Source organism: Cyclopterus lumpus, chromosome 18 (genome assembly GCF_009769545.1).
Source record: "Cyclopterus lumpus isolate fCycLum1 chromosome 18, fCycLum1.pri, whole genome shotgun sequence".
Taxonomy (NCBI): domain Eukaryota; kingdom Metazoa; phylum Chordata; class Actinopteri; order Perciformes; family Cyclopteridae; genus Cyclopterus; species Cyclopterus lumpus.
In genome coordinates, this window is record NC_046983.1 from 906,798 (window position 1) to 925,000 (window position 18,203).

General features: G+C 45.0%; 2 protein-coding genes across 2 annotated transcripts in view; one reads left to right on the forward strand and one right to left on the reverse strand.

Annotated features, from left to right (window-relative positions):
* The first annotated feature begins 1,889 nt into the window (after window positions 1-1,889).
* On the forward strand, window positions 1,890-14,016 carry LOC117747914 (mucin-5AC-like). Its single transcript, XM_034557425.1, has 5 exons — window positions 1,890-2,103; window positions 4,993-5,551; window positions 5,852-6,013; window positions 6,534-6,738; window positions 7,294-14,016. The coding sequence occupies exons 2-5, from the start codon at window positions 5,407-5,409 to the stop codon at window positions 9,311-9,313; spliced, it is 2,532 nt and encodes an 843-aa protein (XP_034413316.1). The 5' UTR covers window positions 1,890-2,103; window positions 4,993-5,406; the 3' UTR covers window positions 9,314-14,016.
* A 451-nt stretch (window positions 14,017-14,467) lies between these two features.
* Window positions 14,468-18,203, reverse strand: part of LOC117747918 (steroid 17-alpha-hydroxylase/17,20 lyase) — a 4,676-nt gene continuing 940 nt past the window's right edge. The window contains exons 2-9 of the mRNA XM_034557430.1: window positions 17,950-18,070; window positions 16,370-16,508; window positions 15,889-16,118; window positions 15,679-15,765; window positions 15,391-15,600; window positions 15,001-15,170; window positions 14,822-14,925; window positions 14,468-14,730 (exon numbers count right to left, since the gene is read on the reverse strand). Coding sequence (XP_034413321.1) covers window positions 14,468-14,730; window positions 14,822-14,925; window positions 15,001-15,170; window positions 15,391-15,600; window positions 15,679-15,765; window positions 15,889-16,118; window positions 16,370-16,508; window positions 17,950-18,070 — 1,324 coding nt within the window. The remainder of the gene's footprint in view (window positions 14,731-14,821; window positions 14,926-15,000; window positions 15,171-15,390; window positions 15,601-15,678; window positions 15,766-15,888; window positions 16,119-16,369; window positions 16,509-17,949; window positions 18,071-18,203) is intronic.

Below are 18,203 nucleotides of genomic sequence, written 5' to 3' on the forward strand. Positions count from 1 at the left end.
TGAAGTTGGACTTCATGGACACACACGGAACTTCCGGTTTAAATAACGTTTTCCTTTTCTTTACAAAATAAAGGTTTACTGGAGTAGATATGAACATCGAGATCATTTACTACAGTAAAGGTACTAATACCACACTGTAGAAATACTCTGTTCCAGTAAAGGTACTAATACCACACTGTAGAAATACTCTGTTCCAGTAAAGGTACTAATACCACACTGTACAAATACTCTGTTCCAGTAAAGGTACTAATACCACACTGTAGAAATACTCTGTTCCAGTAAAGGTACTAATACCACACTGTACAAATACTCTGTTCCAGTAAAGGTACTAATACCACACTGTAGAAATACTCTGTTCCAGTAAAGGTACTAATACCACACTGTACAAATACTCTGTTCCAGTAAAGGTACTAATACCACACTGTACAAATACTCTGTTCAGTAAAGGTACTAATACCACACTGTACAAATACTCTGTTCCAGTAAAGGTACTAATACCACACTGTACAAATACTCTGTTCCAGTAAAGGTACTAATACCACACTGTAGAAATACTCTGTTCCAGTAAAAGTACTAATACCACACTGTAGAAATACTCTGTTCCAGTAAAGGTACTAATACCACACTGTAGAAATACTCTGTTACAGTAAAGGTACTAATACCACACTGTAGAAATACTCTGTTACAGTAAAGGTACTAATACCACACTGTAGAAATACTCTGTTCCAGTAAAGGTACTAATACCACACTGTAGAAATACTCTGTTACAGTAAGGTACTAATACCACACTGTAGAAATACTATGTTCCAGTAAAGGTACTAATACCACACTGTAGAAATACTCTGTTCCAGTAAAGGTACTAATACCACACTGTAGAAATACTCTGTTACAGTAAGGTACCAATACCACACTGTAGAAATACTCTGTTACAGTAAAGGTACTAATACCACACTGTAGAAATACTCTGTTCCAGTAAAGGTACTAATACCACACTGTAGAAATACTCTGTTCCAGTAAAGGTACTAATACCACACTGTAGAAATACACTGTTCCAGTAAAGGTACTAATACCACACTGTAGAAATACTCTGTTACAGTAAAGGTACTAATACCACACTGTAGAAATACTCTGTTACAGTAAAGGTACTAATACCACACTGTAGAAATACTCTGTTCCAGTAAAGGTACTAATACCACACTGTACAAATACTCTGTTCCAGTAAAGTACTAGAACTACTCAAGTCACAGTAGAAGTACTAAGTTATAGTAAAGTACTAAGTTATAGTAAAAGTACTAAGTTATAGTAAAGTACTAAGTTATAGTAAAAGTACTAAGTAGTTATAGTAAAGTACTAAGTTATAGTAAAGTACTAAGTTATAGTAAAGTACTAAGTAGTTATAGTAAAGTACTAAGTTATAGTAAAGTACTAAGTTATAGTAAAGTACTAAGTTATAGTAAAGTACTAAGTAGTTATAGTAAAGTACTAAGTTATAGTAAAGTACTAAGTTATAGTAAAGTACTAAGTAGTTATAGTAAAGTACTAAGTAGTTATAGTAAAGTACTAAGTAGTTATAGTAAAGTACTAAGTAGTTATAGTAAAGTACTAAGTTATAGTAAAGTACCACACAGTTAAAATAGTGGAAATGCGTCCATAGATAATACTGAAGATGAGAAGGAGCCACATCATGTTACATTTGGCACATTGATATCTGTGTAAGCCTGAAAACATCTCTAAATATACACGCTGCGTAATTTGATATCTATATTTCTCTTCACACACGCGCACGCGGTCTATATTTACAGACGAACAACTGGCAGCTTTCGGCTCTTCAGACGCTCTTATTTTGAAATCCGCGCGCGGCGCGAGGCGGAAGCGCGCCGCCTCGCGCCGCGCGCGCTTGACGTGCCGCTGGCGCTGATGGCGGCGCGGCTGCGGAGGGTCGCACCGCGGAGGGAGAGCGAGGCGGCGGCGGAGGCACACGGAGCGGAGGCCCCGGAGGCACGGAGCGACACGCCGAGCACAGCGGCCAGAGGCCCGCAGAGCGACCCGAGGAGGCCGGCTGGAGCCGCAGAGCGACCCGAGGAGGACGGCTGGAGCGGAACGGTGCGTGCGAGGTCTGCAGACACGCGGCGGTGCACGGACATACACGTATACATACATATATACGTGTACGCGTGCGCGTGTATGAACACGCACACGCTGCATGCAGGCTGCTGCAGTCAGAGCACTCGGGCTGAGATGTTACTGTACAGGCTGTTATGGTGCGCGCTCACTGTGATTCATATCATTGTGTTATAGTGTGTGTGTGTGCGTGTGTGCGTGTGTGTGTGCGTGTGTGCGTGTGGGGGGGGCGTCACATTTCTTTATTTTTCTTTCCATAAATTACATTTTTAATTCCTGTTGTATTTCCCAGATTAAAACTGTCACTGCTGGTGTTCTGTGAGGCAGAATATGTGTATATATGTGTATATATGTGTATATATATGTGTATATATATGTGTATATATATATATATATATATATATATATATATATATATATAAATGTATTCTATACATGTATATTCATCTTTAATACCATGTGTATAGGTGATTCCTGTATCTGTTGTCGGTCTGGTTCCCTTAAAGGGCCCATGACCTTCGCTCGAGGCTCATATCATTTTTTTAAATATTGTGAGATTATATATATATAATTCGTATTTTTTTTAATCCTAATTTAATCATGAATTTAGTTTTGTATTAATGAGTCGTTCAATATTTGAGTTGCTTTGAAACTACCTTTGATTAACTCGGCTATAAATATTCTGAAAACAATATAATAATTTTATCTTTGTTATATATATTATATTATTGACTCATTTAATATAATATTTGATTGAAATGTATTTAATAGTCTTTATTGATAAAGGAGGGCGTCAGTGACCATTTAACCTATTTATATCAATTAATATATAAAGTCCTGAAACTAAAGAGTCCATTATTACTGCTGTAGTTTATTATAGTGTAGTTTAGTATGTTTTATTAGTATGTTTATTGTTTATTATGTTTATTATAGTGTAGTTTAGTATGTTTATTATGTTTTAGTATGTTTATTATAGTGTAGTTTATTATATTGTAGTTCAGTGTGTTTTAGTGTAGTTTATTATAGTGTAGTTTATTATGTTTTATTATGTTTTAGTGTAGTTTATTATAGTGTAGTTTAGTACATTTTAGTATGTTTATTATGTTTTAGTTTAGTATGTTTTAGTTTATTATTTTTAAGTGTAGTTTATTATAGTGTAGTTTAGTGTGTTTTATTATGTTTTAGTGTAGTTTATTATAGTGTAGTTTAGTATGTTTATTATGTTTTAGTATATTTTAGTACGTTTAAGTATATTTTAGTATATCTTATTTACCTCAAAGTGACTTTTAATCTGTTGATCAGTGGAGTCGAGATGTTTGATGAAGCAAATCTCCGTTAACATGGAGAGAAACAATATTATACTGATATAGAAGATAAATATTACTGTAATGTAGATTGTAAAGATTGTTGTGATGAATGTTGGACACAAGAAAAAAGAAAACTAAATTATAGTAATATTATAATAAATTATAGTTATATTATTTTATTATAGTAATATTATAGTAATATAATATTATAGTACAATTATTATATTATTAATTTAATATTATTGTAATAAAATAATAATATTATTGTAGAATTATTGTATTAATAAAGTAATATTATGGTAATAATATAATAATACTAGAGTAATATTATTGTATTTTTAAACATGGTTTAAAATAATAAACCTGGATTAAGAAAAAACAATATATTTAAATTTATAATTTGTACAATTATTTTTTGTTGGTTTATATTTAAATGTCTGTGTTTCGTTCACTGACCAACATGTTTACCATTTACTAGAGTGTGTGTGTGTGTGTGTGAGAGTGTGAGTGTGTGTGTGTGTGTGTGTTTGTACGTGTGTGTTATTGTGTGTGAGACATATATTTCCCTCAGGAGGTGGAGACCAAAAACAGAGAATAATGACAATATAATAATAACAATTCAACACATCAACATAAAATTAGGTGATTTAATAAAAACATCTGTTATTTCAGGTTTTTACATTACATTACATTACATGTCATTTAGCTGACGCTTTTATCCAAAGCGACTTACAATAAGTGCATTAAACCATGAGTCCAAACTCAGAACAACAAGAATCAAGCAAGTACAATTTCTTCAATAACGTTAAACTACAAAGTGCTATCAGTAAGAGACATTTAAGTGCTACTAAAGTGCTATCGGTAAGGGACATTTAAGTGCTGCTAAAGTGTTAAACTACAAAGTGCTATCAGTAAGAGACATTTAAGTGCTACTAAAGTGCTATCGGTAAGGGACATTTAAGTGCTGCTAAAGTGTTAAACTACAAAGTGCTATCAGTAAGAGACATTTAAGTGCTACTAAAGTGTTAAACTACAAAGTGCTATCGGTAAGAGACATTTAAGTGCTACTAGAGTGTTAAACTACAAAGTGCTATCGGTAAGAGACATTTAAGTGCTACCAAAGTGCTAAACAACAAAGTGCTATCGGTAAGAGACATTTAAGTGCTACCAAAGTGCTAAACAACAAAGTGCTATCGGTAAGGGACATTTAAGTGCTACTAAAGTGCTACTACGGCTCTACCTTCCCTATTCAAAAAATATGTGTTTTTAGTTTGATTTCAGGGCTTTTAGTTGAAATGTTGTTTTTCTTCCTTTAAAGGTGAGTTTTACCTTCATAAGAGAGTTAATAGCTGAGAAAGTAAAGCAGGAGGGATGTGACCCTCTTCTGTGAAATGAGGGGCCTGGCAATGCATTATGGGACTGATGGTCCTCAGAAGTACAGAAATACAGGCGTTTGTGTGTGTGTGTGGATGAAGAGGGAGCATTGTGTGGTTTGAGCAGCTTCAGTGGTGAATATCAAACACGTCCTGTTGTCAATACACAATTGTCTTCTCTCTCTCTCCAGTTCAGGAGCTCCTATTGGCCGCCACCCTGTCTCGCCCCCCCCGCTCTACTACAGCTGCAGTACTCGTAGTATTTATTCGCGGTAGTCAGCAATATTTCCAGTGTTTGTACCTCGTTGACCTTTAAGCTGCTGCTTCACTGGGAAAGTCTCTCAGCTCCAGAACAAAACAAGTATTTCACTCCCTTTATAAAAAAATAAATAAATAAAGATTAGCTTCATCTTGAAGCTACTTGCAGTTAGCAGCTAACGGCTAGCGCAGATATTCGATCGAATAAAGGACCTGAAAGAAAATGTAGTTATACTCCGACCCGAGGTTAGTTTTCCGTGTTTTGCTAGCTAACGGCTGAGTGAGCTGTGAGTGGCGAGTGGGTTAGCGGTGGCGCGGGGCTAGCGTCCGGACAGAGCAGGGGTGCGATGGAGTACCACTCCGGTGGCAGCCTGCCCCTGCTGGGGAGACCGCGGTACTGCCCCGGGGCCAACGCTAACGGGGGCTACCTGTGTGAGACGGGACACTGCTGCGGAGAAACCGGCTGCTGCACCTACTACTACGAACTCTGGTGTAAGTCGCTGTGACGCTAATTAAATATGCATATTTATATAATATATAATATAATATATATAATATAATTTATATAGTTTTGGTTTAATTTATTTTTAGATTACATTATTCTGAGTGTTGATGGAGCAGCTACGATGTTAGCCTAGCCTAGCATAGCACCGATCGATCCAAAATCCATTCACAAAACAAGCAATTTAAAAGTGAATTTAGACTTCACGAGTCGGCCTCCTCGTTTTGTTACTTCAGCTTCGTTTCTATCCGTGGAACCGCCTGACGGTGTGTGGACCGTCTTGTGTTCAGGGTTCTGGCTGCTGTGGACCGTCCTCATCCTGTTCAGCTGCTGCTGTGCGTACCGACACCGCCGAGCCAAGCTGAGAGTCCAGCAGCAGCAGAGACAGAGAGAGATCAGCCTGCTGGCCTACCATGGAGCCAACTCCTACCCCTCCTCCATGCTGGACCTCAGTAAGCCCGTCTGTCTGTGTGTCTGTCTGTCTGTCTGTCTGTCTGTCTGTCTGTGTGTGTGTCTGTCTGTCTGTCTGTCTGTCAAAACAGAGAGAATACTGGACTAACATTCATCAGGTGACTCCTAAAGATCTGAACCCAACGCAGTTTTGTGCGTTTTATTTTTTATTTTTGTGATAATATATTTATAAAAAATTGGGAAACACTGGGATCTATGTATGTTTGAAAAAAGGAGTTAAATATTGAACTATTCACATGTTTACAACCTCTCCTGTAAACAGTGTAGTTTTGGCCATTTTTTTAAAGAAAACATGCTTTTCAATCCTGCCGGCCTTCGAGCTCAGAGGGCAAATGAATCATCATGTGGAAAGAAGCAACTGCTCGCTAACTATTCACAAAAGCAACTCAAACATTACCTCAATGTCGTATTCCACTTGTTTCCACTGCCCCCAAGTGGCCAAAAAGAACAATTGCAGGCTGAAAAGAATCCTCTGAAAACACGCCCGTCTGCTGTTTTTAGGTTTCCTGGCGTCTCTGAAGCTGCCGTCCTACGAGGAGGTGGCGGCTCAGCCCTCCACCCCTCCTCCGCCATACAGCGCCGTGTTCACCACCCCTCGTTACCCGCAGCCCCCCCGCGCCACCGACCCCCACCTGCTGACGCAGCACGACCCGCTGCTGCACCGGCCTCTTAGCGACGGCCCCTCCTCCCTCAGCTCCGACAACAGGTAACACTACTGCCACCGCTGCTGGGAGTACTGGTGTTAATGCTAACAAAGATACTGGTAACACCTCTGGGAAAGAAGCGGTAGTACTCTGGAATTAGCAGTTCAGGAAATACTGATGACATTACTGGGAATGCTGGTAACACTGCTGGGAATAAACTATTGGGAATCCTGGGTACAAGTATTACTGCTGTGGACACTGATAACCCCTTTGTTCCAGTTTAAAGGAGCACCATAGATAGGACTACCAGTGACTGGTACTGCAGTGCTGTTGACTGCACAGATACTACTAGGAAGACAAAAAAGAGTTAATGGCACTACTGAGACTACTGGTGTGGCTACTATTAGTAATTCTGCTTCGACTATTATTCCATACCCAAAACAACTGTAATTCATTAAATTGATGACTGCAACCTTATTTGAAATAAGCTGATCCTTTTTAGATGTATATCATTTTATTTGAAGGATGAGACAAACTGTGTACAAAGTAAGAAGGAATCGTTTCTAATAAGTAATAATAATAATAATAATAATAAGTGTGTCTCGTCCTCCCTTCAGCTCCAGTTGTTCCTGTGACTCCTGCTGCCCCTCCTCTCCATGTAGCTCCTCCCTGTCTGCCCCCGTCACCTATGAGACGGACACGAGCCACGCCACCACGCCCAGCGAGGCCACGCCCCTCGCCTTTGATGTCACAATGGAGACCATCACGGCCGCGGCGACCTGTCTGGAGGTAAATGAGGCACGGCTGGTTCCTGAGAGGATGGTCGCCGCAGTGGCCGTTGACATCGGCAATGAAGACGCTGCCGAAGCTCAGGAACCCGATGCCAAGGACTCACTGGTTACTGTTGCGGTTATCACCGGGGCGGCCTCCCCTCAGCCGCTGCCCCCTTCTTATCCAGAGGTGGCTCTTCCTGTTGTAACTACATGTCCCATAAAGCAACAGCTCGACTTCACACCGTGTACCCCAATAGTCAGCGCCGGTAGCCCAGTTACACTCCCTAGTCCAAGCGTCGTTGACTCATTACTTCCCTCGATTCAAACAATAAGCATTGAGGGTCCAGCTGAGGGCCCCAAAACTACCCCTTCCCCCAAAACCACCTTAATGTCTGGCCCCTCCACCCCAACAGCAAGCACTTCTGACTGTCCCACAGCCACCCTGACCCTCAGAACCCTCGATCTAACGAGAACTTTTGATACAGCCGATGTTCCTAGTAGTCCAAACTCAGTACCAACCCCAGATGTTGGAAGGACTTTGGTCTCAATAACAGACTCTGCTAGCCCCTCAACCCCGGACCCAAATCCTAGTCTTGTGCCAACTCCGGCACCTTTAAACCTTACCCAAGTTACAGCCCCAGCACCTTCAAACTTGACCCGAGTTCCAGAACCAGTACCCTCAAACCTTAGCTCTGTTTTAAACCCAATACTAATAAACCTTACCCAAGCTCCAGACCCAGTACCTTCCAACCTAACCCTAGTGCCAAACCTACAACCTAAAATCACCATAGTATCAGACTGTGAAACGAACCCCACTCTAAAACCTGCACATTCTGACCTTACGCTTGCTTCAAATGCACCTACATTACACCAGTGCCAGTTTCTAGAACTGTCACCCGGGTCCGATGTAGCGCTGACTCCTCCCAGCCCAATGTCAGGCTTACCCCACTACCCAGAGTCTGTTGCAGTTCTTGTATCTTGTCTCGATCCAGCTGCAGTACCAGCCGATTCAGGTCCTTCTGTGGTCCTGTCTCAATCGCCAGACTCAGACCTCCTCAGTCCATCAGCATCAAATGTCCAGGCTGGTTTAAGTTCTGGTTCTGGATCTGCATCAAAACGCTATAGTGTTGGTTCTAGATCGGGTCCCCTGTCTGCTCCTGCCCCAGTGCTCACCTTCACAACACCTGCCTCTTCCTCTTCCTCCTGCCCAGCCATAACCATAGAGTCTTCTTTCACGCCCTCCCAGTCTCCCCTTGCAGCCCTCTCCCCATCCTCACCCCTTTCTTCCTCCCCTTCCCTCCCAGCCCCGGCTTTACTCCTTGACCCCCTCACTGCTCTGCACCAGTGCAACAAAGGTGGGTCTTCCTCCGGCCACGCCTCCTCCCTCTCCCCCTCGCCTCGTGCCACCCAGTCTCCTCCCAAACAGACTCTCTTCTCCCCCTGCGTGGACGTGTTTGAACCAGGACCTCCATGCTGGGAGGACGGGGAGGAGGAACAGGACGAGGACAATGACGACGATGAAGACGAGGACATGGGAGCCGATGAGAGCCAGTATAGACATCGTCGACTCACCGGTGACTCCGGCATCGAGGTGTGTCGGTGTCGGGTGGAAGAGGAGGAGGAGGCAGAGGAGGAGGAGGAGAAGGAGGAGGAGGGCGCAAGGAAGGAGGATGGCAGGAGAGGAGGAGGTGGGGAGAGGGATAAAAATGCAGGTGGAGACACTGATCTCCACGACAGCATGGACTGCCCTGCCAGAGGTCACACCACCACGGGGGAGGGACTCAGACCGCGTAACTCCGCCTCCACGGCCACGCCCACCACCGAGGACGGCGGCAAAGTGGTCATTGTCATGGAGACCGTGTGATTGGCGGATGCAGGCGGATCAAACCATTCGTCATCCGGACACGGGATGAACAGGAAGTTAATGATGGGGGTCGAACCCAATGGGTTTCTTCTGTAGCCGGGGAGGATTCGAACACAGACGGTTGTGATGGTGGAGAAGTCACATGACTAAATGTTACATCTTCAGCCTCCGCTTGTCAGCAGGAAGCGTTGGCTTGTTTCAGCAGATGTGGTTCGGAGTGTCTGCGTGGAGAGGTATTGACTCTGGATGCATCCAGCTGTGAATTTAAACAATACTGCACAACAGAACGGCTCTCGGCTAATTTGGAAAATGTAAAAACAAAAATTAGGACCCGCGATCCCAACAGTCGTTTTTACAGATTACACAAAAATTATTTAGCGAGACAGCGTTTTGTAACTTTGGAGAGTTGTTTGCCAGACAAGAAAGACACTATCTGAGGTGCATTATGGGAAATGTGGGATCTAGTGTTTCGAGAGGCTCGTACTAGAAACTGAAATCATTATTTGTTTAAATCTGTCAATTTTAAGCCATATTTGGAGTTCTTCCTTCCACCTGCATTGTTAACCTCCATGTTTACGATCTCCTTACACAAGCCCATTCATCCTTTTCTTCACCCGTAAGCAGTAACATTTGTTTATATCGCGGGATGTTTAATAACTTGCACACACATTGTTCATCTCTTCAAAAGAGTAAGATCAATTGAGTTGACAGATACAGACACATCTGGATATCCAGTGAGCTGATGTAGTCTGTCGGGTGGTTCCATGAAACAGGAGAGACTCCATCCTGCATGGAAGGTTTCCGGGTTGGTTTTTCTCTGCGTCAGCCTTTTGGGAAGAGAAAAAGCTTCATGCATAAATAAGAATAAACAATGGGCACTTTTAGACGGAAAACAAAGCGCCAAACAACAGCCGGGAAGACGTCATCGCCCCCGTCTTTGTCTCTTTCTCTGAATTTTGAGGTCAGACACAACGGCGTTCAGTCTAAACGCTAAAATATTCCCTTTCGCTTTGTGCATCTCTCTATTCAAAGACACATTGCTTTTCTTTTTATCATTCAGAACCCCCAGTAAAAATGTACATCATCCGGCAAATTTCACCAAACAAGTCAAACTATTTGAGGGCCTTAAATTGACAGCAACCATGTTCCTGTAGAGCAAATGATTTAGCATTTATTCTTAGAAAAACATAAAGGTATATTTTGTCAATTGTAGAGATTAGATTAATTAGATTATGTAATGAGTGAAGAGCAATATTTTTCATCAGAAACAGGTCAACTGCCTCAGAAAGAAATCTTGTGTCATTGATGGTTAAAGAAATCCTCCAGTTTTAATCTGAAATATTACACACTGGTTTTCTACGCACTTTTTCTCTCGGATGGAAATCTTTCTAAAACCCTCTGAACAAAAGTTAAAAAGCATCAGTTGTCCCCAACAGCGGTTGTCATTTCATGGAGTTCAAAATGAATGAAACAAACTAATAGCTTGCGTTTAGAAATAAACTAAAAGTAATGACAAACTAAAGCATTTTCGTGTAAAGACTAAATATAAAATTTGCTTCAAAATCAGTTGGAGTGTAAAAGTGAGACGTCTCTCCCACAAAGTGCACTTTGTTTTATTTTTACAGCTGTTAATGTCAGCCGTGTTAGAAAAGCTTCACAATTACGTGTTGTTCCTGAACTACACGTTAGAGCGAGTTGGAAAAGACACCAGAGTTTACCGGCTTGACCCAGAACACGTCAAACGTTGCGTTGGCGAGGAATGTGATCCAGAAGGGGCGTTCCCGATGTAGCGACGGACGAACGTCATCAACAGCTCTCTGCCCGCCTGGGACCCCGCTGCCCGTACCCCCTAACCCTAAACCTAACCCTAAAGTCTAAGTCTACCCTAAACCTAACCCTAACCCGAAACCCTAAACCTAACCCTTAACCCTAAACCTAACCCTAAGTCTAACCCTAAACCTAACCCTAAGTCTAACCCTAAACCTAAGTCTAAGTCTAACCCTAAACCTAACCCTAGCCCTAACCCTAAGTCTAACCCTAGCCCTAGCCCTAACCCTAACCCTTACGGACCGCCATCACCGTCCATAATGGCACCGACTTCTGTCAAACCGATCGACAGCTGGATGTTTGACCCCGATCGTCTCGGCCGTCAGTTTGAGAAACCAGCGTGCACAAGATTGGATTCATACACGGACGGAAGCGATCGCATCTCTTGTTTGTTTTTGTTTTTTGTGGCTGAATTCACAGATATCGGAATCTGCCTTTGACGTGGACTTTGCAGACTTCTCTGCTGGCGTCTGTGATATTTGTCTTGAGGCCGACGTCGAACCCCCCCCCCCCCCCCCACCCCCCTCCGACATTTGTCGAGACTCTGAAGGACCTCCTCGAGAACGCTCGATAGGGGGATAGCGAGCCGTTGATGTTGTGGTTGATGGTGTTTTTTTGTTTTTTGTTTACCTGAACTAATAAGGTTATATATCTCCATGGTTACTGAGTGCCATCTCTACTCGACAGCTGTTACTGCTTAGCGTTAGACAGAGCTGTTCTCGCTCTGCGTGGATGTTCAGAGTGACCGTTGTTTAAATATGTCCGTTCAGGTTCCCAAGAGCTGCTCTGAGATCAGCCTCGGGGGGGTGGGGGGGGGTGGGGGGGTTCATCCCAGAAAGGAGGGCCCAAAAGAGAGTAGATTTGGTTGGTTCCCGTTGGTATCGGTGGGCGCCAGCTCTTCCAGGGTTGGGGGTTAAATTCCCAAAGTTCACACTCGGGTGCTGCGAGGCATTTAGGGGTTAAAGCGTTCAGCCGACCGATGAAAGCTCATTGGGCGATCTCTCCGTACACGAGGCTGATGTCAGGTTGTCAGGGTCTTTGTTTGTTTTAGTTGGGAATCAAACCAGAGCTGTTTTTATTTATATTCAAAAAAGTTTCCTCTCTGATAGAAAGACGAGTTCCACTCTGACGGGTTCACGTTCACACGTCAGATTTAGTTTCAACTAAAATAGTTCATCAACCTCGACTGAAGCAACGAGCTGGAGATTAAGATTAAAATCTGCCCACTGTCAACACAAACAGACCAGGACTAGAACAGACCTAGTCCAACCAACCCCGACTAGAACAGACCTAGCCCAACCAACCCCGACTAGAACAGACCTAGTCCAACCGATCTAAACTAGAACAGACCTAGCCCAACCAACCCCGACTAGAACAGACCTAGTCCAACCGATCTAGACTAGAACAGACCTAGCCCAACCAACCCCGACTAGAACAGACCTAGTCCAACCAACCCCGACTAGAACAGACCTAGTCCAACCGATCTAAACTAGAACAGACCTAGTCCAACCAACCCCGACTAGAACAGACCTAGTCCAACCAACCCCGACTAGAACAGACCTAGTCCAACCGATCTAAACTAGAACAGACCTAGCCCAACCGATCTAGACTAGAACAGACCTAGTCCAACCGATCTAAACTAGAACAGACCTAGCCCAACCAACCCCGACTAGAACAGACCTAGTCCAACCGATCTAGACTAGAACAGACCTAGTCCAACCAACCCCGACTAGAACAGACCTAGTCCAACCGATCTAGACTAGAACAGACCTAGTCCAACCAACCCCGACTAGAACAGACCTAGTCCAACCGATCTAGACTAGAACAGACCTAGTCCAACCAACCCCGACTAGAACAGACCTAGCCCAACCGATCTAGACTAGAACAGACCTAGTCCAACCGATCTAGACTAGAACAGACCTAGCCCAACCAACCCCGACTAGAACAGACCTAGTCCAACCAACCCCGACTAGAACAGACCTAGTCCAACCAACCCCGACTAGAACAGACCTAGTCCAACCAACCCCGACTAGAACACACCTAGCCCAACCGATCTAGACTAGAACAGACCTAGCCCAACCGATCTAGACTAGAACAGACCTAGCCCAACTGATCTAGACTAGAACAGACCTAGTCCAACCGATCTAGACTAGAACAGACCTAGTCCAACCAACCCCGACTAGAACAGACCTAGCCCAACCGATCTAGACTAGAACAGACCTAGTCCAACCAACCCCGACTAGAACAGACCTAGTCCAACCAACCCCGACTAGAACAGACCTAGCCCAACCGATCTAGACTAGAACAGACCTAGCCCAACCGATCTAGACTAGAACAGACCTAGTCCAACCGATCTAGACTAGAACAGACCTAGCCCAACCGATCTAGACTAGAACAGACCTAGCCCAACCGATCTAGACTAGAACAGACCTAGTCCAACCGATCTAGACTAGAACAGACCTAGCCCAACCGATCTAGACTAGAACAGACCCAGCCCAACCGATCTAGACTAGAACAGACATGTGAATCCATTCAAAGTCTGGATCTTGGCCTCATTCAATGTTAATTAATCCGTTTTGGGGCTTTTTTGAGAGCAGCTCCACTTGAGGTGTTTGAAACCGATTTCATTTATAGAAACGTCTCCAGCGTTCGTACCTCGTCGTCTCTCCTCTGCTTCCTGTTTGCATGAGGTTTCTGTCGGAGGAGCGGAAGGAAGCAGAGAAGAGGCTTTAAATCCCTTAATGTAATGATGATAACGATGATAATTATTAGTAATACTAAATTAATAGTGAGTGAGTGTGTGTGTGTGTGACCTAACTAAACCAGCCTGTTCTAAAAGTGTGTGAAGATATACTGAATAAAACTGTCAAATCTACCACCTGCGTGTCTCCGTTCATTGATAATGAAAACACCAGCAGCACACTGCAGATCAATCCATATTTATTGATTAAAAAGTCACACTTAATATTTACTTCTTGTTATAACATTATTTTCCTGTGTAGATTTAACATGTATTAAAAAGGAGCTAGCGTAGCATTAGCTTTCTACTGTTTTAGAGATTTACGATGAGTTTTTGTTCATTTGTGGAAAAAAGTTAATGTTAGCTGTAGACGTTAGCGATGCTAAGTCCAGGAAGTCATCATCACAGATTCTTTCATTGTATTCTGGATTATTAAACAAGCGTTTATGATTCTTCCAGGTTTAGTTCATCAAGATATTCTTCACTTTAATGATGTTTGAGGTGTAAAGTAAGAAGCTAACTCCACCACGAGAGCACTGTTCTTGTTTTAAATCTATGTTTTTAAGTCTATTTGCCCCTCCCCCTTTTCACTTTGCCCCGCCCTCCCACCCCGCCCTCGGAGTAACCACCACCTTATAAGGTAGCGGCTGCAGAACCACGCCCAGCCGCCCCTGCAGGTTGGGCGGGGGAGCCCCGTCCGGCAGCGTGAAGCTCATGCGCTGAAGCAGAGAGGACAGGAAGAGGAAGAGCTCCAGCCGGGCCAACGATTCGCCGATGCAGACTCGAGGTCCCGCCCCGAACGGCAGGAAGCAGGAAGGGGAGACCCGCTGGCCGCGGTCAAGGAACCGATCTGGAGAGGCCGGGAAAGCGGGGAGGCGTTGTGTTCAGGTGCACTTGTAATGGAGAGACATCTCCAAGGAGCCGCTTTCGGTGTGTTTTACCTGGGTCGAACAGGTCGGGTCTGTCCCAGTGTTCGGGGTCGTGGTGAATCGCCCACATGTTGACCAGAACCCGAGTCCCACGACGGACGGCGTGGCCTCCAATGCTACAACAGAGAGAGTGTGTGTACCTGTGTTTTGTGTATACAATGACAATTAATAACCTGAAGTATCTGAAGTACCTGCTGTCGGTCATGGCGGTGTGGGGGATCAGAACCGGGCTGACCGGGCGGATCCTCATGCCCTCGTTGATGACGCAGTCCAGGTACGGCAGCCGGCCGCGGTCCGACATGCAGACCGGCCGCTCGCTGCCCACCTGCTCGTCTAGCTCCTTCTGCACGCGCTCCTGGACCTGGAGGGGGCGGGGCATAACGGAACCGCTCAAAATGGAGTGAAAGTACAACAACACTGCACAAATATTTATATATTATAGTAGTAGTACTAGTATTAGTAGTATTTTAGTAGTCGTAGTATTCTTACCTTGAGTTGGTGCAGCAGGTAGACCAGGATCCACAGCAGTATAGTAGTGGTATTGGTAGTATTAGTAGTATTAGTAATAATAGTGTTCTTACCTCGGGGTGGTGCAGCAGGTAGACCAGGATCCACAGCAGCGTGGTGGACGTGGTCTCCACGCCGGCTCCGAACGCCTCGGCTGCCGTCATGAGGACGTGGTTGTCTGTGATCGTCTCATCCTCGGACTCGGAGGACTTCTGCCCGCCATTCGTCTTGCCCTTGAGCAAGGCATCCAGAAGGTCACGGGGGTCACCGTCGCTCAGTGAGGCCTGCATTCAGATCCCAGAAGGGGGTCAGATCTTACTGGTGAAGACCACGTCTCCATGTATTTATAGACTGGACGTCACCTTGTGCTCCTCCAGTTTACGAGACAGCAGTCGGTCTCTGACGATGATGCAGTCCTTCAGCTTCCTGAGACACTTGTTGGGAAACACCTGAGGGGCAAGGACAGACTGTGTGTGTCCTTGTGTCCTTATGAGGACACACACAGTCTGTCCTTGTGTCCTTGTGAGGACACACACAGTCTGACCTCATAAGGACAGACTGTGTGACAGTACCTTCATCCAGGGGTAAATGTCCACCAGTCCTCCTCCGGCTATCGTCTGCACGATGCCGTCATTGTATCGCATCACTTCCTGCAGCTCGGCGTCGCCGTGGCGATAGGTGGCGCTAAACACCAGCGTGCACACCACGTTGGTGACGGCTCGGGTCACCGCCGCCGCCGGGTCGAAGCCACGCCCCCCGCCGGACAGCAGCTCGGCACACAGACTGTCCACCGAGGACAGGACTGGACAGACGTGGAACATGAACGGGAAAGACAGTGACGCAGCTGCGGGAATGCATATTTATAACAAATGTGTATTTAAACATATTCTTTCATGTTTAAATGTTATATATTTCTGTTCTATATTTAGCTTTCTGGACTGAATCTGACGACATGTGGCAAAACATCGACCGTGAACTTTCTGCCGTTATCGTTATCGCGTCTGGAGTTGTTATCGCTCAGCAACGGGCCGAGGCCGCGGCCGGCGCTCGTACCGATGTCCTGCAGCCGGCCGGTTCCTTCTCCAAACAGCGTGAAGGAGTTGTGCACGAGGCGGCGGAGTGACTTCCAGAGAGGAGAGTAGTCTGAGAACGCGATGTCCTTCCCCCCTCGGGTCAACAGGTCGGTGGTCACCTGCCGAGCAGGAAAGGTTAAAGTGTGCTGCTTCACTCTCTCTGCATCTCTCACTCTGTCTCCATGTTTCACTATCCCTCCATGTGTCACCCTCTCTGCATGTCTCACTCTCTTTACATGTCTCACTCTCTGTCCCCATGTCTCACTGTCCCTCCATGTGTCACCCTCTCTGCATGTCTCTCTCTCTCTCTCCGCGTCTCACTCTCTCTGCATGTCTCTCTCTCTCTCCGTGTCTCACTCTCTGCATGTCTCACTCTCTCTCTCCATGTCACTCTCCATGTCTCACTCTCTCTGCATGTCTCACTCTCTCTCCATGTCTCACTCTCTGCATATCTTAGTTTTTCCATGTCTCTCTCTGCATGTCTCACTCTCTCTACATGTGTCACTCTCTCTCTACATGTCTCACGGTCCCTCCATGTGTCTCTCTCTCTCTACATTGTCTCGCTCTCTCTACATGTGTCACTCTCTACATCTCTCTCTCTCTCTCTCTCCATGTCTCACTCTCTCTCTACATGTCTCACTGTCCTTCCATGTGTCACTCTCTCTCTCTCTCCATGTCTCACTCTCTCTCCATGTCTCACTCTCTCTACATGCGTCACTCTCTCTCTCCATGTCTCACTCTCTCTACATATATCTCTCTCTCCATGTCTCACTCTCTCTGCATGTCTAACTCTCTACATGTGTCACTCTCTCTCTACATGTGTCACTCTCCATCTCCATGTCTCACTCTCTCTACATGTCTCACTCTCTCTGCATGTCTCACTCTCTCTACATGTGTCACTCTCTCTCTCCATGTCTCACTCTCTCTCCATGTCTCACTCTCTCTGCATGTCTCACTCTCTCTGCATGGCTCACTCTCTACATGTCTCACTCTCTCTCTACATGTCTCACTGTCCCTTCATGTGTCTCTCTCTACATGTCTCACTCTCTCTCTCCATGTCTCACTCTCTCTACACGTGTCACTCTCTACATGTCTCACTCTCTCTCCATGTCTCATTCTCTACATGTGTCACTCTCCATCTCCATGTCTCACTCTCTCTGCATGTCTCACTCTCTCTACATGTGTCACTCTCTCCATGTCTTACTCTCTCTCCATGTGTCACTCTCTCTCTCTACATGTCTCTCTGTCCCTTCATGTGTCTCTCTCTCTCCATGTCTCACTCTCTCTACATGTGTCACTCTCTCTCTACATGTGTCACTTTCCATCTCCATGTCTCACTCTCTACATGTCTCACTCTCTACATGTCTCACTCTCTCTCCACATGTCTCATTGTCCCTCCATGTCTCACTCTCTCTACACGTGTCACTCTCTCTATATGTCACTCTCTCTCTACATGTCTCACTCTCTCTCTGCATGTGTCACTCTCTCTCTCCATGTCTCACTCTCTCTCTCCATGTCTCACTCCCTCTCTACATGTCTTCCTCTCTCTACATGTCTCACCATGCTCGGACGTCCAGCGAAGTGTCTCCCTCTCTGCAGTAAAACCTCTCTGGCGTGTTGATGGTCGTTGACCACCACGGTGTAGTGAGGCCCGAGGTAGAGCGCGAACAGAGACCCGTACCTGAAACAAGCACCTTCCAGTCAACTTCACGAGTCACACTAACGAGTCCTTACACTAACGAGTCCTTCAACACACTAACGAGTCCTTCAACACACTAACGAGTCATTCAAGACACTAACGAGTCCTTCAACAC

Coding starts and splice junctions, on each gene's coding strand:
- LOC117747914 (XM_034557425.1), top strand. CDS start 5,407: ATGGAGTACCACTCCGGTGGCAGCCTGCCCCTGCTGGGGAGACCGCGG. Junction 6,014..6,533: donor CTCCTCCATGCTGGACCTCA/GTAAGCCCGTCT, acceptor TGCTGTTTTTAG/GTTTCCTGGCGTCTCTGAAG. Junction 6,739..7,293: donor TCCCTCAGCTCCGACAACAG/GTAACACTACTG, acceptor TCCTCCCTTCAG/CTCCAGTTGTTCCTGTGACT.